Raw genomic sequence first — 25,465 nt, forward strand, 5'->3', positions numbered from 1 at the left:
AGGATCTTTAGTACCATACCAAGGCCACTGTCCTTGTATCTCTAGTTTGGGCCAGACCTCTATACAGTAATGGATCATCTTGATCCGGTCTAGGCCCTTGGTGGCCTCTTGTGCATCCCAACAATTTAACATTTGCCCTAGTGGGCTATCGGGGGGAATGGTTCTGGTGGCCTCTTCATTCCCCTTGGGACCTACTCTCTTACTTAAACACTGTCCCATTGCTCCTCCTACCTCTGGACCTTCACTTAAAACTTACGGTGCCTTTTCCTGAATAAAACTGGAACTGACAGACAACACAACCTCTAACTTAAAACTGGCCCTTACTTAAACTTTATAAAGGTACTCCTACTCAAACTGAAAATTTCTAATGACGGACAACTAACCTTTCAAACCTCAACAAAAACTCACACTCTAGGAACTCACTCTCTCCTCCTTTCACACTAGGGAATGCACTCAATCTTCTCACACAAGAATCCACACCCTTTCTTACACTCGGCCGGCCTTCCACTCACACTTTGAATTTTCTGGGGCTTGCAGTCTCCGCTTGCCCCGGGGGTTAGGTCCCAGCGGGGCTTGCAGGTTCCGCTTGCCCCTCCCTACACCCCAATCCCGTTCCCCTCGCGCCTCGCCTCCCTCACCCCCTTGCCAGTGAAGACTATGAGCACTCCTGGGTCGACGTCGAGGGGACCCTAGCACTAGACACTCCTGGGACCTTCCCCCGTCCCTGTCTCAGTGCCGTCCACAAGATTTGGTCAGCAGGGCTCACCCCGGAACCCCCTGCCCCTCCGCTCCCTGACTATCCCCCTTCCCCAGTGAGAATAGCTTCTGCGCGAGGGCTGACTGTAAGTGAGTGGTGGGAGAATTCCCCCTTGCCTCCTAGCCGCTCCGCCCACCAGGGAATGGCTTCGGCTAAGGGATGCGTGAGTGTATTACTCTAGCTGCCTCGCCCGCCCGCGCAGACTACCTGCCCCTGTGCTCTCCGGCAGCAGGTTGACGACCTCCCTTCCCAGGAACCCCCTGAGCCGAGACTGAGCCGCGACAACTAGAGCCTTTCAGCACGTCCTGTGTCACAGACCCTGGGAAGCGAGGGCCCTTCGCTGACCGCCTGGTGCCGGTAGGGCCTGGGGACCCCCAATTCCAATTCCCCGGTCAGGTCGTCTGAGTACCCAAGCGGGGGGGGTGTGTTCACTCACACCGAACCTAGGCACCCCCACACACCACCCCGGGAGTTACCTAGATTGCCTGCGTGTGACTCTCACTCACCTAGGCCTTCCACACGCCCGGAGCAGCCTAGGCCGTTTAGCCCTTTTCAGTAGAGGGGCCTACCCCTATGTGCGCCACTCACTCTCTTAGGTACCCTCTGCGCACTCAGAGGGGGGGCTTTTATCCCCAGGAGACGCCTCACTCGTTTCTCTAGGCCCAAGTGAGCCTCTTTCGCTTCCTGCCGTTCCCGGCCGGCCCCCTCGCGGGAGTCCGGAACCGCGGTACTGGGCAGTCCACACTCGCCCCGGGGGTCTGAGCTGCCAGCCCCCGTCTCACTCACACATCCACTCACTCGCCTCCTACTCCCGCCACCGGTGGCTTACCCAATCCGGCGCTCTTCTCCGATGTCGATCCCAGGCTGTTCTTCTGGGTCCGGTATAGCCAGCTGTCCCCCGGAGGCCCAATAGGGTGGGCAGCTGTCCCGTCCCTGGTCCTCTTCAGGGCGTGGCTATCCCGGACGAGCCCCCAAGCTGTGATAAACGGGCCAGGAGACCAGCTCCTTTTAAAAAGGCCTTTATTAAGCAGCACAGCTCTGGGGTGGGGGCCCGAGGGGTCGCGCACACCGCCACTGCTCCCACTGGACACCGCAGAAGAGGAGGATCCGTGCAGCTCTGTCACTAGGACAGAGCTGGGCCTTCCTTCCTCACGGGAGTCCCCGGGAAGACTCGTTCTTTCAGGCTCGTAGTCTAGGCTGTCATCCCAGTCGAGTCTCCTCGAGGTTATGTCGGCCTCTGGAAAGAAGCCAGGGGACTCCTCTGGGTCTTCCTTGTTAGATGGTGCTGGTTCTATTCCTTCCCTTTTGCGTGGCTCGTTGTTTTGGGGTCTTTTCCAGTCTGGGTGCATCCCATAAGTCTCTGGTCTCTCTCGTTTGCATAAAAGTCAGTATGTCATCTTCCTCCTCAGGACAGTACAGCAACTTGGGAAAGGGATACAATGTTGCCATGTGGGAGTCTAGGAGCAGTGGGGGCAGTGCCTGGCTGAACACAGAACAAGAAACACAGGGTACAGCAACTTGGGAGAGGGGGCAGGGCCTGGCTGAACAAGGAACAAAAATATGGGGTACAGCAATTTGCGACAGGGGTACAAGGGTAAGTAAACCTGGGACAGGGGTCCAAGGTAAGTAAGGGGTTTACAAACAGCAACTGGAACGTATTATTCTTAACAATATCCTGGGACCGGGGTACAAGGTAAGTAAGGAGTTTACAAACAGCAACTGTAACATATTATTCTTAACAGTAGGAATTACTTTACTTCTCGTTTTCTTGTTCTGACACGTTTGAGAATAAATTCAATTTAATTTCCCCAAGTCAGGTGTGCTGTGCCCGTGACCAAGGATTGAACTGGCCCCACCCTCATCCCGACCCCCGAGTCTTTCCTTGTGTGTTCTGCTCCCCGCCCGGTCCAGGAAGGAGAGTCACAGAGTTCTGGCCTTGCTCCGGCATCCCCTGCTCCATCCCGGACTCACCCCCAGCTCGCAGCGCCCTCAGTTCCCGGGCACCCCGAGCTCCCGGCGCTTCAGCGCAGCGGCGCTTCCTTGGCCTCCTGCCCGGGCCGGGCCCAGCGCCGAGGCCGCTCCTCAGCCCAGGGGTCCGAGAAATGGCGGAGCTCAGCCCAAGGCACGCGAGGCCGTGCCGTGTGCAGAGCCCGCCGCTGGCTGCGATTGGCTGCTTCTGCCGTCACTCGTGGCTGTGGTGCGCGCTGATTGGGCAGAGCGGGGACAAGCCCGGCCCCGCTGGCGCCCCCAGGGCGGCCGTGGCTTGGGAGAGTCGCCATTGCCGGAGCGTCTGTGCGGGCCCGGCAGCGGCGGCAGCAGCGGCCGGAGCCCGGTGAGGCGGCGGCGGAGCTCGGAGGCGGCCCCAGTGCAGCGTCCCGGGCACAGCGCAGCCACCTCCGGCCTCCCGACACGAAGCGGGACGAGCCAGCGCTGCTCCGCCACCGCCTCCTGCCGAGGCCCCAGCGGCAAGGAGACCGCGGGCAGCCGCTCCCGCAGCGCCCTCAGCCCAGGGCCAACACGGGCCGGCCACGGCACAAGCCACCCGCCACAGCCCCCTGCCGCCCCCTCCCGGGCCCGCAGCGAGCCCCGAGCCCCCGCAGAACCGAGCGCGGCTCCCACCTGCGATGGCCGGGGCCGCCTCCGAGCTCCGCCGCCGCCTCACCGGTTGTTGTCAATGAAATTACAATTTTGACAACTAGGTCCCTTGGGTTAATGGCAGTTTAATTAAAAATGAATACAATTTAGTAAATGGAATAGTAATTTGCTATAAAAGAATACAGTTTAGTAAAAGAATATCATTTAGCAAAAAATTACAATTTATATATATAATTTGCCAGTAATTCAGTATGATTAAAGCATGAGCAAAACCGACCGGGGTACGGGTTCCTCACCCTGCCTCATGTACAGAACAAAGCACTTCAAGCTAAACTTATATACTGTATGCTTATGCATATTCATTAATGCTTCCCGTAAATTTCCTCCTATTTCCGATTTTTCTGACTTTAAGTCACTTTTCTTCACAGTACATGTTTCACTTGTTGTTAGGGGATCTTCAGTCTTCTTTTGGGGGTCTTTTGGCGAAGGCTTCTCCTCTTCCTCATTGTCCTTTGGATAACCTTACAGGTTTGTGTGTGCGTACTAAGCGTTGTGTTATGTTACTCTACTAATTAGTCTGATATTTACTGATTTTTAGGCCCAATGCTTAAAGTCGTTCTAATTTTGTCCATCTCAAGGCCATTTTGGTCATGAGACATCACTTATCTTCTAAACTACATCCTGTACCTCAATTTTAACATGTAACATCTATAAAGGGGTACAGCTGCCTCATAACACTGATTCTTTTGGTTGCTTCTAATAATAACTTTCCAAATAGTTACAATTTAGTCAGCACGAATCAATTCCATTTATTATAATCCTCCATTTCTCTTTTTGATTACATTTATTTGTGCTTTTTAAAAAAAAACATAAACTTGAATCTTAATTTTTTTATCTTCTCAATAATTTCAATTCTTGCATTTTCTTTATTTTCATTTCTAATTTCTTAACAATTTTTAATGCTGTATCAAGATTCTTGCACTCTCTTTCAAATTTAGTTAACTTTTTTTTTGAGCTATTATAGTTTCTTTTTGTTCAGTATTCCTTGAATTACTGAATGGATTAGTCTAATAAGGCATGAAATTATACAAAATAGAAACAATAATCTTAATATAAAACACTATGCCATAAATTTTAACTTTTTCCACTAAGTACTTCTAAAAAGGTTATCTCACTAATCAGTCTTCAAATAGAAACAATAATCTTAATATAAAACACTATGCCATAAATTTTAACTTTTTCCACTAAGTACTTCTAAAAAGGTTATCTCACTAATCAGTCTTCAAAATAAAATTCTGTTTTTGAACTGGTATATATATCTTTAGCAATTTCTGTGATGGCTTTTCTATAATCATTTATCTTTATACAACACTCTGATTTGTTCAACTTTCTACAAACTCCCCCTTCTTTAGCTAACAAATAGTCCAGGGTAATTCTGTTTTGATTAACAAATGCTCACATTTGTGAATGTTGCTTGGCCAGCAGCTTTAGGGCAGTAGAGGTTTGGTTTGAAACAACTTTAACTACTGTCTGCAGCTTTATGAACTGATTCAATAGATAGATTTGGGTTCTATATCTCTAAGATCCATCTGCAGCTCAAGTGGCTGGGTCATCTCTCTGCAGGCCATTTGTCTTCATTTCTGGTTTCTTCTTGCTTTTGGAAAGTCAAGGTTCAAGTCTCTTTTATTGTTTTTTAATGTTTCATAAAGTGGTGTTCTTAACATACTGCTCCTGGACCTCGGTATAACGAAGAAGGAGGGTCATATAACTCTTAAGATACAGGTTCTTTTTCACTTTTGAGGTAATTCACTGTATGCTCTTTGCTCACAAATTTAATATATTCTATCAGGGGCCTTCCATTTGTTACTTGTTGTACCTTGTTGTTCCCAATAGAATTTTAGGTCACTTATGGATTGGTAAGGGTTAGCTCCAGAACTTTTATACCAGCACAAATCAACATGGTTATCCTACAATTACTTTCTTTTTGTTATTCTCTAATATCCAGCAGGAGTTTTTGGTTGCCAGGTGTTAGTATTATTATCTGATACAAACTGTTTTAATTATTTGATGATTCAAAATCTATCTTCCAGGTCATTTTATTGTCTTGGAAGTTTGAGTAAGATTTCATTTTAAAAATTGGTCTGGAGCTAGACTCCCACTTTCCCACAGCTATTTTTTTAGCTATTTTAAGTCTTTCACAAATTTAACATTTAAATAATTTTAATTGTATAATTACTTCTTGCATTAAACATACAAAATTATTTTAGTTGAGGTTGGCCAATCTCAGTTGCTATACTGCTGTTTCAACTGTTCACACCGCTTATTCATTTTGTCTAATTCTTTCCCTGAGATATTTTTGTCATTCCGATTGGGAACGGCTATAAAGAACGACATGAACTCTCAAGGGAGTTTCAACACGAGAATTCTCTAGTTTATTCCTTCAGGCTTGTCTTACAGACAGATACGTGGAAAGTACAGAAAGGAAACTCTTATTGGTTAGCGAAGTGCTACATTACCATCATTGGTCAGGGGCACTCATCACGCCCCTGGCCTTCTCCTGCAAGAGAAAACAAGACTGCAAAACAACACCTGCAAGGCTGTTTAGCATCCGTGAGAATTGTTTTAATTCCTTCTGTTGCTATATTTTATATATTAGTAAAGGCCTGTATGCACAAACCAGCCTTTGAAATAAGTCGTGATATTAAGGGCTAAAATCCTTGAAACTTGCCTGCAGAAGAGAGAGTAAAGCAAAACAATATCCTTGTGTACAAGGATAAGAATGTAAACCTGTGTGTGTTAGCCAATAGTAGCTTGCTCTGCCCGCAGACCCTGTATAACCCTATAAAAGGTGTGTTAATATTAGAAATAAATGGCATTCACAATTACTTCTGTGAAGACTGGTGAACAGCTCGGGGGTCTTTCAACATCTGGCGCTCCGACCAGAGACACCCCTGCGGGCAGAGGGGCTTTGGAGTCAGCGGAGTGGATCTGGGCATTAGACGTCGCGGGCTTGGATCGGCACCGGATAGGCAGCCTGAGCGCGGTGAAACGCTGAGCGGTAGGACGTGGAAAGTCAGGCTGCTGGGGGGGGCCCAGGAAGGCAAGGGCGTGGTAGAAGGGTCACAACCTCCCCCCTTGCGGGTGGCCATCAGCATGGAGGCAGAGGTTGCGGCGGCAGATAAACTGCTTCTCTGCATCCTTGTTAAACGAGGCGAAGCAGCCCAGGAAAAGGACCTGGATATGCTCATTATATGGGCTAATTGTCATGGGCATTTGCAGTGCTCACACCGCTTTTTGTGGTGCAAGAACAGACTGATATATCGGCTCTGATATGGGAAACGGCAATTAATTAGTACCTTAAAAGACAGAAAAGCGAGGTATGCTGAGGCTGTGAGCCCCGTAATTCTACCTGCGTCACAGCGGCAGATGCCTTTACCTCCTACTGCTGGACAAGCACTCCTATGTATGCTGCCCATGGAGAGAGGGAGGGAGTCAAAGAGAAGAAAATAAAGAAAAAAAAAAAAAAAAAGAAAAAAAAAAAAGAAAAAAAAAAAAAAGTTCCACAGCGAACGCCGAAACAACGAACAGAATCTGTTCAGTTATGGCAGGATGTGATACATCCAGAAATATTTGCTTCATTTTTGGAGTCACTTTTAGTATTACAATCTTATTAAAGTTCCATCTTTACCACCCTGGAAGAAAAGAAGCCAAATTTAGATTGGTTTCCACCCGAAGCAGGGGGACATGGGGGAGCACAGAGGTGGGCTCTGTGAGAACAAAGGCACCCTGGGGGCAGAAGCAGCGCAAGAAAAGTTCCAAGGCCACGCTGATAAGCTGCAATGATCGCCGTTGTTAGCACCTGGCCTGAGAGACTTTTCGTGTAACATCGCCTGCTTTTGTAAAATCGTGCCCTTTTTTCCTCTATCGGCAAACAACACGAGAGATTGAGAGAAAAAACTGCATTTGTTAAAGTTAACTTTGTGAGGTTTTTCTTTTTCTTTCTCTCCGTTTTCCTCGCTGCAAGAGTATGTAGAGAATGTGAAGGAAGATAAGAGCAGAGCTGCAGCAGCAGCAGAGTAGGCAGTCCACCCCCCCGGCTCCCTCTCTAAGAAGAAGCACCCAGATAATACCCAGTTTGTTAAAAAGTCATAATTTATTGGGTTTTCAAAATGTTTTTATATGCCACTGTAGAGTTAATCTTGTGTTTTAAGTAATTATGAGTTTATGCAATTGCAGTTTTAAAGATTTTACTAGAGAAGTTATTGTGATTCTTTGAACGTTTAAAAAAAAAAAAAAAAAGAGAGAAAAAAAAAGAAAAAATAGAAAAAAAGAAGAAAAAAAAATAGAAAAAAAAAAAGAGAGATAGAAAAAGTGTTTAACAGAAGTTGCCTTGCAATAATTGGTTTTAGAACCCAAGGTTAAAATATGGTATGATTTACAGCTTCTAGGAAAACCTTCCAATTAATGTTATCTACAGAAGAGATTTGTGGTTTAAAAAATAATTAATTAAGAGAACTTTACTGTACAAGACAAAGTTAAGTTAAAGTATATATTATCTATTTGCTTGTTTTTTTCACAATTTTAATAAGGTAATTTAAATGCGAGTCCTTTTGTTATATAAAGCACATATAACTGCATATACACCAATTTGGATTTTGGGTTTTAGTTTAAGAATTGGACTTGATGTTTCTGAAAAAATGTAAATGTAGTACTTTTGAAAAGTGCTACAAAGCTGGATGGCAACTCACCAAATCCTGTGTTGTTGTGGGTTTTCTCTAGAAAAACTGCACTTTCAAATCCTAACCAATTTAAGCATATACTAGGCAAATTCCTGTTATGAATAAGTATTTTTAGTAACATTTGCAGTTATTGTGAGTTATTCTCAAAGCTAGATGACATAGAATTGTGATGGATTTGTTACATTCTTATAATCTTTATAGTGAATTCATGTTACTGTTATATTGTGTTTAAAAAGTATATATCAAACTTTTAGTTGCCTTTTTGTACTATCAGAATAATATTAAGTTATGATTTTATTTAATATAGATTAAGTGTTAATAGAATTAAGGATAGTTAAGTTTTATAATGTTTAGGCTTGAATGTTTTTAAGTTAAGTTTTATAACTTAGATATTCTTTTAAGGTTAAGTTTGTTATTTCCTTTTATCATATATAATTATTGTTAGGTTTAAATATTGTTTAATTTAAATTGTTTATGTTTTATGTGGAGACACTTGTCTAAACTGCAAAGTATAGTTATTTTCCTAGAGAGATGAAGATAGCTACAACTGAAACAGCTGTGACAGAACACTGATGAACACCTGCTTGTGGATAGAAGTGAATGCAGTCTGTGACACCCTTGACTTCATCGGGAGTTCTATTGGTTGTTGCAATCTCTGCAGTTTTTGTTTGTTATAGCTTTCTTATTTTTCAGTGTTTCCAGAATTTTAAGAAGATGTATCATTGCTGAGGATCAGCTGCCATGGGAGAGGCTTCAGATTAAACCAACTGCTGCATGGTTTAATTGGTCTGGTACCTGAGGCTTCTGATCATTTGCTTTGTACAAATGCATTTTAACAGTTTGCTGTGCTGTGAGCATCTCCTAGCTGCTGCTATTGAGAACCTTGTTTTAGAAATGAGTTAAGAGGCATCTTTCCAGTTTAAAGCCAGGCCCTGGCCAAGCCTTGACTTTACCTGGACAGATTTGTTTGCCAACGGATCCAGATGTTTTCTGTACCAAATCAGTATTTGAGTCACTTTTTGACTCAGCAATTTGACCCTATTAATATGGCAGCTGGATCAATTTTGAAGTGAGCTTGGAGAATCATTTCCGGAGGTGGTTATCCAATCCTTCACTGATGATTTTTTGTTTCTGTTGGTTTGCTAACTATGGGATGCTGGTGCAGTGTTTTAGTAATTAACAGTAGTTTTATATTACATATGTTATTAATAATGTTTATGATTTAATTGATTTTTAACTGCTCTAGGTTCTTACTAATTGTATATAGTTTTGTGTTAATGTTGATGTGTATAACAGAAGTACATCTCGTTTTTTGGTTTTTTTTAAAAAAACGGGGGAAATTGATGCCCTAAAAGCATTTGATTAGTGTAATTCATTAACTTCAAGGGGAGAAGTGTCTGTGTTTTGTTGGCAGGTTCAAAAAGGTCACCTGTCCATCTGACCAGACTGTCTGCCTCTGAACACACGAGATCCAGCGAACAGAGAAGTCACCACACAGCCTTGGTACTCCAGACATGGATCAGAAGTGGAGCTGTCAGGACACAGTTGTGTCTGAGCACTACACAGACAGTTGCCAACAGAAGTTTTATGTTGTTATTATGATGTTGTGTCTCTACCAATTTTTCAGTTATCTTTTGTTTTAAGATTTAGAAGGACGTGAAGAACAACCTGAACATCAAAGCCCTCAGTCACCGATCAGCTGCCAGCTGACATCAAGGGAGCAGTGAACGTTCCAAGACTGAATTGTGTTAAGTTATAGTCTGTTTGTGAAGGAAATTCTGTAGAAGATCTAAGAAAAGTGTAGAGACTCCATCTAACTGTATATAAAGCAAATTGTAGTTGTGTGTTTACCCTTTCAGCAAATTGCTTCCACGCTTAGACAACATATATACCAGAGCACGTGTGTTAAAAGTAGTTAGATAATAGTTTAAGAGTTTAGCCTGTGTAGTAATTGTTATATTAATATAAAGTATAAGCATTTCCCCCTTCAAGAGGTAGTGTAAGCATCTTTGAAAGTTCATTTAACGTTAAAGTTTAGCTGTGAGTTTGCAAGTATGGTGTCATTTACATGGAACAGACTGCTTATGGTAATTGTGTTGTGTATAGTCCTGACCAACTGTCTGCTAACTAACATCCAAAAGTGACAGAACATATGGGTCACTGTGGCACACTGAACTGGCCAAAGGTCAATGTGTTTGAGCCTAGCCACACCTGGAGATCCTTTTCACACCTGTCCCATAGGAGTCCCTGAATGGGATCCTCAAGCAGCATTTAAAGGTTTAATTAGTAATGAGACTCGACTGAATGGATTGGCAATGTTGCAAGAGTGCAATTGCACTGTTGGCTTCACATTAAGACAACTTGAAGCCTGCAGGCAAGCAAAAATTACCAAAGTTCTCAATGTTACCATGCAGCCCTCAGAAGAATTAGATTTGTTAGGTTCCACCAATACCTCAGGTGGATGGATAATGTTTGAACCCCCAACAAAAAGTCATTCCAGCAAAGTAATGCAGCACTGGGCTGCAGACAACCCTATAGCTGATCTCGTTACTCACACTGAGAGTAAAGCCTTTATTAGTGGTGCAATCTCACAGAACAATTACCAAAGTGATTACCTAGTTCCATATTCCTAATCTGTGGAGATAGAGCATGGAATTAGATTCCTGCTAATCCACATAGAAAACCCTGTTATTTTGGGAAACTTACTTTGTTTCCATCCAAGCTTACATCAATTGTAGAATGTAGCTGATAAAATAAAAAACATCAGTCAAAGTGAAGCCTGAATGAATTAAAGCTTAGCAACTCAAAAAAGGCTCGCTTGTTAGACTACTAAAAAATTGAATTTAATATCCACAATGTTAAGTGAACTTTCAGCTGATGTGAGTAGTGTACGTCATGCAGTATTACAAAATCGAGCCACAATTGACTTTTTGCTCTTAGCACAAGGACATGGTTGTGAGGAGTTTGAAGGCATGTGCTGTCTGAATCTTACTGATCATTCAGTTTCCATCCATGGGCAACTGCAGCAGCTACAGGATGGGTTACATGCCCTGGAGGAAGATAGTGACCCCACTGGAAGCTGTTTCTCCAGCTGGGGCATCACTGGATGGTTGAGGTCTCTTGTGCTAGAAGGGGGACAGACTTTACTTATAATGTTAATTGGGATGAAAGTCTAAGTTGTGTGTTATCTTGTCTTCATAAGAGTATAGAATGAGTCACATCCAAAGCCTGGTTTGTGCAAAAAGAGAAAGGGGGAATTGTTGCTATACCTTATATATTAGTAAAGGCCTGTCTGCACAAACCAGTCTTTGAAATAACTCGTGATATTAAAGGCTAAAGTCCTTGAAACCCTCCTGCAGAAGAGAGAGTAAAGCAAAACAAAATCCTTGTGTACAGGAGAAAAAATGTAAACCTGTGTGTATTAGCCAATAGTAACTTGCTCTGCCTGCAGGCCCTGTAGAACCCTATAAAAGGTGTGCTAAAGATAGAAATAAACGGCGTTCACGTTTACTTCTGTGAAGAGCGGTGAGTTGCTGGCAGTCCTCCAATAAAGTTCTACAAATGAAACATAACAAATGTCATTAGGGTGCAGAGGCATTGGTGAAATTGATGAAACAAAAATTAATCTCGGTACGGATGCTAACAATGACAAAATCAGTAATGTCAAAATGTGAAATCTGCTTAAAAAACAACTCAGTGACTAGACACAGGCACAGCTAGGGAAGATTAGAATAGGAACAGAATCAGGATGACACTTGGCAAGAAGCCTCTAGTAGAGTGAAATTTGGGTGGACCCTAGAGTCTTTACTTGGTCCTAGAGCAAACTATCAGAATAAAGAAATGTTGTACAGACTTACAGGTCGGGTAGATAAATTAGCAAGAGTGACCTGAGAAAGATTTAAAGAACTAAACATACAATTACAATTTACTACTCCTGAAAGAGCATGGAGTGTGTGAGTTTTTTAAAGGGACGGATTGATCATTGCTGCATCCACACCCCAAATGTGACTGCACATGTAGAATATGACATCAATCAATTGCAACAAATAGAGCACGAAGCATAGGAAGAGCAAAAGGATTTGTCTACCAGTTGGTTAGGCAAAATCTTCAAAGGGTTAGGGTGGAATGTGAGTTCATGGATTAAATCTATCATTGAGAGTGTGATCATCTTACAAACTGTATTCTTAGCAATTTGAGGTTAGTTGACAGCATCTTCAAGGGAGAAATACAGAAGAAAATGTCCTGGAACCAGAAAATAATAAAGGCACTGATGTGAGATCCACCCCCACCATCTTCTGGTTCTCCAGTTCGTGACAACATCCAGGACAACGCTTACATCAATAAATGATTCGAAGAACATCAATTATAAACTCAGAAACAAAGGACTGTATCAAGTGAAAACATTTGCACTTCTAGTGAAGTAAAAATGCTTTCAAAGGGGGGAATAATAGTAAAAGGTCTTAAAATCTTAGAAAATTCAGGGACTTAGAAATAAAGTTAGGTTTGGCAAGCCTGGGAAAAGTAGGCTCTGGGAAATGTTAGGCCTTGTCCTTGCTAAAGATCAGGTGAAACTGCACCCGTGTTAGCAGTATATAATAAATGATACAATTGTTAGATGTGATTAGATATTATTATTGTTTAAAGAACATGAGGAACAATGTTAGGGATCTGAGGGGGATCATGAGAAATCCATGCTTGGGTAACATCAATGTATACAATAGAACGATGTAAGTTTAATAATTAATATATAAGTTTTATAACGATAGAGTAGAAAAACATGTTCAACTCAAAACCAAGTTGGGTCAGATTTGGGTATGTGTACCCCTGACACCCAGATCTCTTAATAAAGCACCTGCATATAATCATTCGTGATTGTCTGTGCTCCTGAACGCTAACAATTTCATCAGATTTTACTGGAATTTTGTGAGAAATTTGTGGAATTTTGTGGGATATTTTGTAAAATTTTGTGAGATATTGAGGAGATTTAGGGAATTTTGTGGGAAATTTTTTGGAATTTTGAGGATTTTTCTAGAATTTTGTGGGATTCTGAGAAGACTTGAAGAGTTTTTTGGTATTTTTCTGGAATTTTGAGGAACACTGGCGATTTTGTGGATGTTTCTGGAATTTGGTAGGGTTTTGTGCAGATTTAGGGAATTTTGTGGGATTTTTCTGGAATTTGGTGGGATTTTTCTGGAATTTTGTGGGGCTTTTCAAGAATTTTGTGATTTTTTTTTTCTGGAATTCTGTGTAAATAGGAGGAGATTCTGTGGGATGTTTCTGGAAATTAGTAGGGTTTTGATAAGATTGAGGGGTTTATTATTTTTCTGCAATTTTATGGGATTTTTCTGGAATTTTGTAGAAATTTATGGAGACATTTTCGGTTGCTTCTGGAAAATCGTAGGGTTTTGATAAGATTGAGGGGTTTTTTTATTTTTCTGCAATTTTGTGGGATTTTTCTGGAATTTTGTAGAAATTTGTGGAGATATTTTGGGATGTTTCTGGAAATGTGTTGGGTTTTGAGAAGTTTTAGGAAATTTTGTGGGTGTTTTCTGCCATTTTGTGGGATTTTAAGGAGACTTGAAGGATTTTGTGGGAGGTTTATAGAATTATTGGGATTTTTATGGAATGTTGTGGGGTTTTTGTGGAATTTTGTGGGATTTTGAGGAGACTTGAGGAATTTTGAGGGATTTTCCTTAGGCTTTGAGGAAGTTGGAGCAGATTTTTTGGGATGTTTCTGGAATTTGGTAGGGTTTTGAGACGTTTCAGGGATTTTTGTGGGATTTTTCTGGAATTTCATGGGATTTTTCTGAGCTTTTGTGGGATTTTGATAAAATTTAAATATTTTTGTGGGATTTTTTTGGAATTTTGTGGGATTTTTTTTGAATGTTGTGAAATTTTGTGGGATTTTGAGGAGACTTGAAGAATTTTTTGGGGATTTTTCTGGAATCTTGTGGGATTGTTCCTTAAATTTTGTGTGATGCTTCTGGAATTTCGTGGGGGTTTTATGGAATTTTGAGGGATATTGAGGAGACATGAAGAATTTTCAGGCATCTTTCTTAGATTTTGTGGGAATTTGTGGAGATTTTGTGGGATGTTTCTGGAATTCGGTGGGATTTTGAGAAGATTGATGGAATTCTGTGGGATTTTTTTTTTATTGTTGTGGGATTTTTTAGGAGTTATTCTGGAATTATGAGGAGATTTTGTGGGATGATTCTGGAATTATTGAGGTTTTTGTGAAATTTTGAAGGAATTTGGGAATACTTGAAGAATTTTGTGGGCTTTTTCTTAGATTTTGTGGAAATTTGTGGAGATTTTGTGGGAAGTTTCAAAAATTTGATTCGGTTTTGAGAAGATTTAAGGACTTTTTTTTTTATGCAATTTTGTGGGATTTATATGCAATTTTTGGGGATTTTTTTGAATTTTGTGGGATTTTTCTGGAATGTTGTGGGATAATGAGGAGACTTGAAGAATTTTGAGGGATATTTCTGGAATTTTGTGGAAAGTGGAGGAGATCTGTGTGGATGTTTCTGGAATTTTGAGGGAATATTTTGGAATGTTGTGGAAATTGGAAGAGATCTTTTTTATGTTTCTGGAATTTGGTGACATTTTGAAGAATTTTGTGGCATTTTTGTGGCATTTTTGTAGAATTTTGTGGGATTTTGAGAAGACTTGAACAATTTTGTGGGATTTTTCTTAGATTGTGTGGAAATTTGTGGAGATTTTGTGGGATGTTTCAAAAATTTGGTAGGGTTTTGAGAAGATTTAAGAATTTTTTGGGATTTTGCTGCAATTTTGTAGGATTTTTCTTGAATTTTGTGGTATATTGAGGAAACTTGATGAATTTTGAGGGATATTTCGAATATTTTCTGGAAATTTGTGCAGATTTTGTGAGATGTTTCTGAAATTTGGTGAAGGGAGAAAATTTAGGTAATTTTGTGGTATTTTTTTCAAATGTTGTCAAACTTCTCTTAAATTTTGTGGAATTTTCTCAAATTTTGAGGGATTTTTGTAGAATTTTGTGGAAAATGTGGAGATTTTGTGGGACGTTTCTGGAATTTGGTAAAGTTTTGAGAAGATTTAGTGAATTTTGTAGTATTTTTTTCTTTAATGTGGGATTTTTTTTTAAACTTTGTGGAATATTGAAGAGATTTTTGTGGAAGTTTCTTGAATTTTGTGAGATTTTTTTTGAATTTTGAAAGATTTCAAAGACTCATGAAAAGTTTTTAAGCATTTTTCTTAGATTGTGTGGAAATTTGTGGAGAATTTTGTGGGATATATCTGGAATTTCGTGAGCCTGTGAGAAGATTTAAGGAATTCCGTGATTTTTTTCTAGAATTTTGTGGGATGTTTCTAGAATTTTTAGGATTTTTTTTGATTGTTTTGGGGTTTTGTGGATCTTTTTAGGATTTTAAGGAGACTTGAAGGATTTTGATGGCCTTTTTCTTAGATTTTGTGGAAATTAGTGGAGATTTTGTGGGATGTTTCTGGAATTTGTTGGGTCTTCTGAAGTTTTAGGGAATTTTGTGGGATTTTTTTGGAATGTTGTAGTAATTTTCTGGAATTTTGTGGGATTTCTTTGGAATGTTGTGGAATTGTCTCTAATTTTGTGGGATTTTGAGGAGACCTGAGAGATTTTGTGGGTTGTTTCTAGAATTGTTAGGATTTTTTTGGAATGTTGTGGGGTTTTTGAGGAATTTTGTAGGATATTGAGGAGCCTAGAAGAATTGTGTGGGATTTTTCTTTGATTGTGTGGAAATTTGTGGAGATTTTGTGGGATATTTCTGGAATTTGGTAGGCTTATGAGAAGATTTAGGGAATTTTGTGGGTTTTTTCCTGGAATTTTGTGGAATGTTTCTGGAATTTTGTGGGATTTTGAGGCAACTTGAAGAATTTTGAGGGATTTTTCTTAGTTTGCGTGGAAAGTGGTGGAGATTTTTGTGGGATATTTCTGGAGTTTTCGAAGCTTATGAGAAGATTTTTGGAATTTCTTGGGATTTTTTCTGGAATTTTGTTCAATGTTTCTGAAATTTTGTGGGATTTTGAGGAGACTTGAAGAATTGTGTGGGATTTTTCTTAGATTGTGTGGAAACTTGTGGAGATTTTGTGGGATATTTCTGGAATTTGGTAGGCTTATGAGAAGATTTTGGGAATTTTGTGTATTTTTTCTGGAATTTTTGAGGTGTTTCTGGAATTTGGTGGGATTTCTTTGGAATGTTGTGGAATTGTCTGAAATTTTGTGGGATTCTGAGGAGACTTGAAGAACTTTGAGTACATTTTTCTTAGATTGTGTGGAAATTAGTGGAGATTTAGTGGGATGTTTCTGGAATTTGGTAGGGTTATGAGAAGATTTTTGGAATTTGGTGGGATTTTTTTGGAATGTTGTGGCAGTTTTCTTGGATTTTGTGGGATTTTGAGGAGCCTTGGAGAATTGTGTGGGATTTTTGTTAGAATGTGTGGAAACCTGTGGAGATTTTTGTGGTGATTTTCTGGAATTTGGTGGGGTTTTCAGAAGATTTAGGGAATTTTGTTGGATTTTTTTGGAATGTTGTGGCAGTTTTCTTGGATTTTGTGGGAATTTTAGGAGCCTTGGAGAATTGTGTGGGATTTTTGTTAGAATGTGTGGAAACCTGTGGAGATTTTGTGGGATGTTTCTGGAATTTGGTGGGCTTATGAGAAGATCTGGGTAATTTTGCTTTTCTTTCTGGAATTTTGTGAGATGTTTCTGGAATTTGGTGGGATTTCTTTGGAATGTTGAGGAATTGTCTGGAATTTTGTGGGATTTTGAGGATACTTGAAGGAATTTGTGGGATGTTTCTGGAATTTTTAGGATTTTTTTGGAATGTTGTGGAGGTTCTGTGGAATTTTGTGGGATATTGAGGAGACTTGAAGAACTTGGAGGGATCTTTCTTAGGTTTAGTGGAAATTTGTAAAGATTGTATGGGATGTATCTGAAAGTTGGTGGGCTTATGAGAAGATTTTGGGGACTTTGTGGGTTTTTTTTTTTTTGTAAGTTTGTGAGGTGTTTCTGGAATTTGGTGGGATTGTTTTGGAGTGTTGTGGTAATTTTCTGGAATTTTGTGGGATTTTGAGGAGCCTTGAAGAATTGTGTGGGATTTTCCTTAGATTGTACGGAAATTAGTGGAGATTTTTGTGGTGATTTTCTGGAATTTGGTGGGGTTTTCAGAAGATTTAGGGAATTTTGTTGGATTTTTTTGGAATGTTGTGGCAGTTTTCTTGGATTTTGTGGGATTTTGAGGAGCCTTGAAGAATTGTGTGGGATTTTTCTTAGATTGTGTGGAAATTTGAGGCGATTTTGTGGGATATTTGTGGAATTTGGTGGGCTTATGAGAAGATATTGTGGGTTTTGTGGATTTTTTTCTGGAATTTTGTGGGATGTTTCTGGAATTTGGTGGGATTTCTTTGGAATGTTTTGGAATTGCCTGGAATTTTGTGGGATTCTGAGGAGAGTTGAAGAATTTTGAGGGCCTTTTTCTTAGATTGCGTGGAAATTAGTGGAGATTTTGTAGGGTGTTTCTGGAATTTGGTGGGGTTTTCAGAAGTTTAAGGGAATTTTCTGGAATTTTCTTGTAACGTTGTGGTAATTTTCTTGAATTTTGTGGGATTTTGAGGAACCTTGAAGAATTGTGTGGGATTTTTCTTAGATTGTGTGGAAATTAGTGGAGATTTTGTGGGATGTTTCTGGAATTTGGTGGGCTTATGAGAAGATTTTGGGAAATTCGTGCGGGTTTTTTTGCAAGTTTGTGGGGTGTTTCTGGAATTTTGTGGGATTTTGAGGAGCCTTGAAGAATTGTGTGGGATTTTTCTTTGTGCGGAAATTTGTGGAGATTTTTGTGGGATATTTCTGGAATTTGGTAGGCTTTTGAGAAGATTTAGGGAATTTTGTGGGTTTTTTCTGGAATTTTGTGGAATGTTTCTGGAATTTTGTGGGATTTTGAGGAGACTTGACGGAATTTGTGGGATGTTTCTTAGATTGCGTGGAAACTTGTGGAGATTTTTGTGGGATATTCCTGGAGTTTTGTAAGCTTATGAGAAGATCTTGGGAATTTCGTGGGGTTTTTTCTGGAATTCTGTTCAATGTTTCTGAAATTTTGTGGGATTTTGAGGAGACTTGGAGAATTGTGTGGGATTTTTCTTAGATTGTGTGGAAATTTGTGGAGATTTTGTGGGATATTTCTGGAATTTGGTAGGCTTATGAGAAGATTTTGGGAATTTTGTGGATTTTTTTCTGGAATTTTTGAGGTGTTTCTGGAATTTGGTGGGATTTCTTTGGAATGTTGTGGAATTGTCTGAAATTTTGTGGGATTCTGAGGAGACTTGAAGAACTTTGAGTACATTTTTCTTAGATTGTGTGGAAATTAGTGGAGATTTTGTGGGATGTTTCTGGAATTTGGTAGGCTTATGAGAAGATTTTTGGAATTTGGTGGGATTTTTTTGGAATGTTTTGATAATTTTCTCGAATTTTGTGGGATTTTGAGGAGCCTTGAAGAATTGTGTGGGATTTTTCTTAGATTTTGTGGAAATTTGTGGAGATTTTTGTGGTGATTTTCTGGAATTTGGTGGGGTTTTCAGAAGATTTAGGGAATTTTGTTGGATTTTTTTGGAATGTTGTGGCAGTTTTCTTGGATTTTGTGGGAATTTTAGGAGCCTTGGAGAATTGTGTGGGATTTTTGTTAGAATGTGTGGAAACCTGTGGAGATTTTGTGGGATGTTTCTGGAATTTGGTGGGCTTATGAGAAGATCTGGGTAATTTTGCTTTTCTTTCTGGAATTTTGTGAGATGTTTCTGGAATTTGGTGGGATTTCTTTGGAATGTTGAGGAATTGTCTGGAATTTTGTGGGATTTTGAGGATACTTGAAGGAATTTGTTGGATGTTTCTGGAATTTTGTGGATTTTTTTGGAATGTTGTGGAGGTTCTGTGGAATTTTGTGGGATATTGAGGAGACTTGAAGAACTTGGAGGGATCTTTCTTAGGTTTAGTGGAAATTTGTAAAGATTGTGTGGGATGTATCTGGAAGTTGGTGGGCTTATGAGAAGATTTTGGGGACTTCGTGGGTTTTTTTTTTTTGTAAGTTTGTGAGGTGTTTCTGGAATTTGGTGGGATTGTTTTGGAGTGTTGTGGTAATTTTCTGGAATTTTGTGGGATTTTGAGGAGCCTTGAAGAATTGTGTGGGATTTTCCTTAGATTGTACGGAAATTAGTGGAGATTTTTGTGGTGATTTTCTGGAATTTGGTGGGGTTTTCAGAAGATTTAGGGAATTTTGTTGGATTTTTTTGGAATGTTGTGGCAGTTTTCTTGGATTTTGTGGGATTTTGAGGAGCCTTGAAGAATTGTGTGGGATTTTTCTTAGATTGTGTGGAAATTTGAGGCGATTTTGTGGGATATTTGTGGAATTTGGTGGGCTTATGAGAAGATATTGTGGGTTTTGTGGATTTTTTTCTGGAATTTTGTGGGATGTTTCTGGAATTTGGTGGGATTTCTTTGGAATGTTTTGGAATTGCCTGGAATTTTGTGGGATTCTGAGGAGAGTTGAAGAATTTTGAGGGCCTTTTTCTTAGATTGCGTGGAAATTAGTGGAGATTTTGTAGGGTGTTTCTGGAATTTGGTGGGGTTTTCAGAAGTTTAAGGGAATTTTCTGGAATTTTCTTGTAAAGTTGTGGTAATTTTCTTGAATTTTGTGGGATTTTGAGGAACCTTGAAGAATTGTGTGGGATTTTTCTTAGATTGTGTGGAAATTAGTGGAGATTTTGTGGGATGTTTCTGGAATTTGGTGGGCTTATGAGAAGATATTGGGAAATTCGTGCGGGTTTTTTTGCAAGTTTGTGGGGTGTTTCTGGAATTTTGTGGGATTTTGAGAAGATTTTTGGAATTTGGCGGGATTTTTTTGGAATGTTTTGATAATTTTCTTGAATTTTGTGGGATTTTGAGGAGCCTTGAAGAATTGTGTGGGATTTTTCTTAGATTGTGTGGAAATTAGTGGAGATTTTGTGGGATGTTTCTGGAATTTGGTGGGCTTATGAGAAGATTTTGGGAAATTCGTGCGGGTTTTTTTGCAAGTTTGTGGGGTGTTTCTGGAATTTTGTGGGATTTTGAGGAGCCTTGAAGAATTGTGTGGGATTTTTCTTTGTGCGGAAATTTGAGGCGATTTTGTGGGATATTTGTGGAATTTGCTTATGAGAAGATTTTGGGAATTTTGTGGATTTTTTTCTGGAATTTTGTGGAATGTTTCTGGAATTTGGTGGGATTTCTTTGGAATGTTGTGGAATTGTCTGAAATTTTGTGGGATTCTGAGGAGACTTGAAGAACTTTGAGTACATTTTTCTTAGATTGTGTGGAAATTAGTGGAGATTTAGTGGGATGTTTCTGGAATTTGGTAGGGTTATGAGAAGATTTTTGGAATTTGGTGGGATTTTTTTGGAATGTTTTGATAATTTTCTTGAATTTTGTGGGATTTTGAGGAGCCTTGAAGAATTGTGTGGGATTTTTCTTAGATTTTGTGGAAATTTGTGGAGATTTTTGTGGTGATTTTCTGGAATTTGGTGGGGTTTTCAGAAGATTTAGGGAATTTTGTTGGATTTTTTTGGAATGTTGTGGCAGTTTTCTTGGATTTTGTGGGATTTTGAGGAGCCTTGAAGAATTGTGTGGGATTTTTCTTAGATTGTGTGGAAATTTGAGGCGATTTTGTGGGATATTTGTGGAATTTGGTGGGCTTATGAGAAGATATTGTGGGTTTTGTGGATTTTTTTCTGGAATTTTGTGGGATGTTTCTGGAATTTGGTGGGATTTCTTTGGAATGTTTTGGAATTGCCTGGAATTTTGTGGGATTCTGAGGAGAGTTGAAGAATTTTGAGGGCCTTTTTCTTAGATTGCGTGGAAATTAGTGGAGATTTTGTAGGGTGTTTCTGGAATTTGGTGGGGTTTTCAGAAGTTTAAGGGAATTTTCTGGAATTTTCTTGTAAAGTTGTGGTAATTTTCTTGAATTTTGTGGGATTTTGAGGAACCTTGAAGAATTGTGTGGGATTTTTCTTAGATTGTGTGGAAATTAGTGGAGATTTTGTGGGATGTTTCTGGAATTTGGTGGGCTTATGAGAAGATATTGGGAAATTCGTGCGGGTTTTCTTGCAAGTTTGTGGGATGTTTCTGGAATTTGGTAGGCTTATGAGAAGATTTTTGGAATTTGGTGGGATTTTTTTGGAATGTTTTGATAATTTTCTTGAATTTTGTGGGATTTTGAGGAGCCTTGAAGAATTGTGTGGGATTTTTCTTAGATTTTGTGGAAATTTGTGGAGATTTTTGTGGTGATTGTCTGGAATTTGGTGGGGTTTTCAGAAGATTTAGGGAATTTTGTTGGCTTTTTTTGGAATGTTGTGGCAGTTTTCTTGGATTTTGTGGGAATTTTAGGAGCCTTGGAGAATTGTGTGGGATTTTTGTTAGAATGTGTGGAAACCTGTGGAGATTTTGTGGGATGTTTCTGGAATTTGGTGGGCTTATGAGAAGATCTGGGTAATTTTGCTTTTCTTTCTGGAATTTTGTGAGATGTTTCTGGAATTTGGTGGGATTTCTTTGGAATGTTGAGGAATTGTCTGGAATTTTGTGGGATTTTGAGGATACTTGAAGGAATTTGTGGGATGTTTCTGGAATTTTTAGGATTTTTTTGGAATGTTGTGGAGGTTCTGTGGAATTTTGTGGGATATTGAGGAGACTTGAAGAACTTGGAGGGATCTTTCTTAGGTTTAGTGGAAATTTGTAAAGATTGTGTGGGATGTATCTGGAAGTTGGTGGGCTTATGAGAAGATTTTGGGAAATTCGTGCGGGTTTTTTTGCAAGTTTGTGGGGTGTTTCTGGAATTTTGTGGGATTTTGAGGAGCCTTGAAGAATTGTGTGGGATTTTTCTTTTTGCGGCAATTTGTGGAGATTTTTGTGGGATATTTCTGGAATTTGGTAGGCTTTTGAGAAGATTTAGGGAATTTTGTGGGTTTTTTCTGGAATTTTGTGGAATGTTTCTGGAATTTTGTGGGATTTTGAGGAGACTTGACGGAATTTGTGGGATGTTTCTTAGATTGCGTGGAAACTTGTGGAGATTTTTGTGGGATATTCCTGGAGTTTTGTAAGCTTATGAGAAGATCTTGGGAATTTCGTGGGGTTTTTTCTGGAATTTTGTTCAATGTTTCTGAAATTTTGTGGGATTTTGAGGAGACTTGGAGAATTGTGTGGGATTTTTCTTAGATTGTGTGGAAATTTGTGGAGATTTTTTGGGATATTTGTGGAATTTGGTAGGCTTATGAGAAGATTTTGGGAATTTTGTGGATTTTTTTCTGGAATTTTGTGGGATGTTTCTGGAATTTGGTGGGATTTCTTTGGAATGTTGTGGAATTGTCTGAAATTTTGTGGGATTCTGAGGAGACTTGAAGAACTTTGAGTACATTTTTCTTAGATTGTGTGGAAATTAGTGGAGATTTTGTGGGATGTTTCTGGAATTTGGTAGGCTTATGAGAAGATTTTTGGAATTTGGTGGGATTGTTTTGGAATGTTGTGGTAATTTTCTGGAATTTTGTGGGATTTTGAGGAGCCTTGAAGAATTGTGTGGGATTTTCCTTAGATTGTACGGAAATTAGTGGAGATTTTTGTGGTGATTTTCTGGAATTTGGTGGGGTTTTCAGAAGATTTAGGGAATTTTGTTGGATTTTTTTGGAATGTTGTGGCAGTTTTCTTGGATTTTGTGGGATTTTGAGGAGCCTTGAAGAATTGTGTGGGATTTTTCTTAGATTGTGTGGAAATTTGAGGCGATTTTGTGGGATATTTGTGGAATTTGGTGGGCTTATGAGAAGATATTGTGGGTTTTGTGGATTTTTTTCTGGAATTTTGTGGGATGTTTCTGGAATTTGGTGGGATTTCTTTGGAATGTTTTGGAATTGCCTGGAATTTTGTGGGATTCTGAGGAGAGTTGAAGAATTTTGAGGGCCTTTTTCTTAGATTGCGTGGAAATTAGTGGAGATTTAGTGGGATGTTTCTGGAATTTGGTGGGGTTATGAGAAGTTTAAGGGAATTTTCTGGAATTTTCTTGTAAAGTTGTGGTAATTTTCTTGAATTTTGTGGGATTTTGAGGAACCTTGAAGAATTGTGTGGGATTTTCCTTAGATTTTGTGGAAATTTGTGGAGATTTTTGTGGTGATTTTCTGGAATTTGGTGGGGTTTTCAGAAGATTTAGGGAATTTTGTTGGATTTTTTTGGAATGTTGTGGCAGTTTTCTAGGATTTTGTGGGATTTTGAGGAGCCTTGGAGAATTGTGTGGGATTTTTGTTAGAATGTGTGGAAACCTGTGGAGATTTTGTGGGATGTTTCTGGAATTTGGTGGGCTTATGAGAAGATCTGGGTAATTTTGCTTTTCTTTCTGGAATTTTGTGAGATGTTTCTGGAATTTGGTGGGATTTCTTTGGAATGTTTTGGAATTGCCTGGAATTTTGTGGGATTCTGAGGAGAGTTGAAGAATTTTGAGGGCCTTTTTCTTAGATTGCGTGGAAATTAGTGGAGATTTTGTAGGGTGTTTCTGGAATTTGGTGGGGTTTTCAGAAGTTTAAGGGAATTTTCTGGAATTTTCTTGTAAAGTTGTGGTAATTTTCTTGAATTTTGTGGGATTTTGAGGAACCTTGAAGAATTGTGTGGGATTTTTCTTAGATTGTGTGGAAATTAGTGGAGATTTTGTGGTATGTTTCTGGAATTTGGTGGGCTTATGAGAAGATTTTGGGAAATTCGTGCGGGTTTTTTTGCAAGTTTGTGGGGTGTTTCTGGAATTTTGTGGGATTTTGAGGAGCCTTGAAGAATTGTGTGGGATTTTTCTTTTTGCGGCAATTTGTGGAGATTTTTGTGGGATATTTCTGGAATTTGGTAGGCTTTTGAGAAGATTTAGGGAATTTTGTGGGTTTTTTCTGGAATTTTGTGGAATGTTTCTGGAATTTTGTGGGATTTTGAGGAGACTTGACGGAATTTGTGGGATGTTTCTTAGATTGCGTGGAAACTTGTGGAGATTTTTGTGGGATATTCCTGGAGTTTTGTAAGCTTATGAGAAGATCTTGGGAATTTCGTGGGGTTTTTTCTGGAATTCTGTTCAATGTTTCTGAAATTTTGTGGGATTTTGAGGAGACTTGGAGAATTGTGTGGGATTTTTCTTAGATTGTGTGGAAATTTGTGGAGATTTTGTGGGATGTTTCTGGAATTTGGTGGGCTTATGAGAAGATCTGGGTAATTTTGCTTTTCTTTCTGGAATTTTGTGAGATGTTTCTGGAATTTGGTGGGATTTCTTTGGAATGTTGAGGAATTGTCTGGAATTTTGTGGGATTTTGAGGATACTTGAAGGAATTTGTGGGATGTTTCTGGAATTTTTAGGATTTTTTTGGAATGTTGTGGAGGTTCTGTGGAATTTTGTGGGATATTGAGGAGACTTGAAGAACTTGGAGGGATCTTTCTTAGGTTTAGTGGAAATTTGTAAAGATTGTGTGGGATGTATCTGGAAGTTGGTGGGCTTATGAGAAGATTTTGGGGACTTCGTGGGTTTTTTTTTTTTGTAAGTTTGTGAGGTGTTTCTGGAATTTGGTGGGATTGTTTTGGAATGTTGTGGTAATTTTCTGGAATTTTGTGGGATTTTGAGGAGCCTTGAAGAATTGTGTGGGATTTTCCTTAGATTGTACGGAAATTAGTGGAGATTTTGTGGTATGTTTCTGGAATTTGGTGGGCTTATGAGAAGATTTTGGGAAATTCGTGCGGGTTTTTTTGCAAGTTTGTGGGGTGTTTCTGGAATTTTGTGGGATTTTGAGGAGCCTTGAAGAATTGTGTGGGATTTTTCTTTTTGCGGCAATTTGTGGAGATTTTTGTGGGATATTTCTGGAATTTGGTAGGCTTTTGAGAAGATTTAGGGAATTTTGTGGGTTTTTTCTGGAATTTTGTGGAATGTTTCTGGAATTTTGTGGGATTTTGAGGAGACTTGACGGAATTTGTGGGATGTTTCTTAGATTGCGTGGAAACTTGTGGAGATTTTTGTGGGATATTCCTGGAGTTTTGTAAGCTTATGAGAAGATCTTGGGAATTTCGTGGGGTTTTTTCTGGAATTCTGTTCAATGTTTCTGAAATTTTGTGGGATTTTGAGGAGACTTGGAGAATTGTGTGGGATTTTTCTTAGATTGTGTGGAAATTAGTGGAGATTTTGTGGGATATTTCTGGAATTTGGTAGGCTTATGAGATGATTTTGGGAATTTTGTGGATTTTTTTCTGGAATTTTTGAGGTGTTTCTGGAATTTGGTGGGATTTCTTTTGAATGTTGTGGAATTGTCTGAAATTTTGTGGGATTCTGAGGAGACTTGA

At 39.6% G+C, this 25,465-nt stretch overlaps 1 protein-coding gene across 1 annotated transcript in view; it reads right to left on the reverse strand.

Annotated features, from left to right (window-relative positions):
- Window positions 1-1,760: 1,760 nt before the first annotated feature.
- Window positions 1,761-25,465, reverse strand: part of LOC147648689 (serine/threonine-protein kinase PAK 3-like) — a 356,261-nt gene continuing 332,556 nt past the window's right edge. The window contains exon 15 of the mRNA XM_086866522.1: window positions 1,761-2,240. Coding sequence (XP_086722648.1) covers window positions 2,163-2,240 — 78 coding nt within the window. The 3' untranslated portion in view covers window positions 1,761-2,162. The remainder of the gene's footprint in view (window positions 2,241-25,465) is intronic.

The sequence above is a fragment of the Cyanistes caeruleus genome, chromosome 31 (assembly GCF_971803275.1).
Source record: "Cyanistes caeruleus chromosome 31, bCyaCae1.hap1.1, whole genome shotgun sequence".
Classification (NCBI taxonomy): Eukaryota; Metazoa; Chordata; class Aves; order Passeriformes; family Paridae; genus Cyanistes; species Cyanistes caeruleus.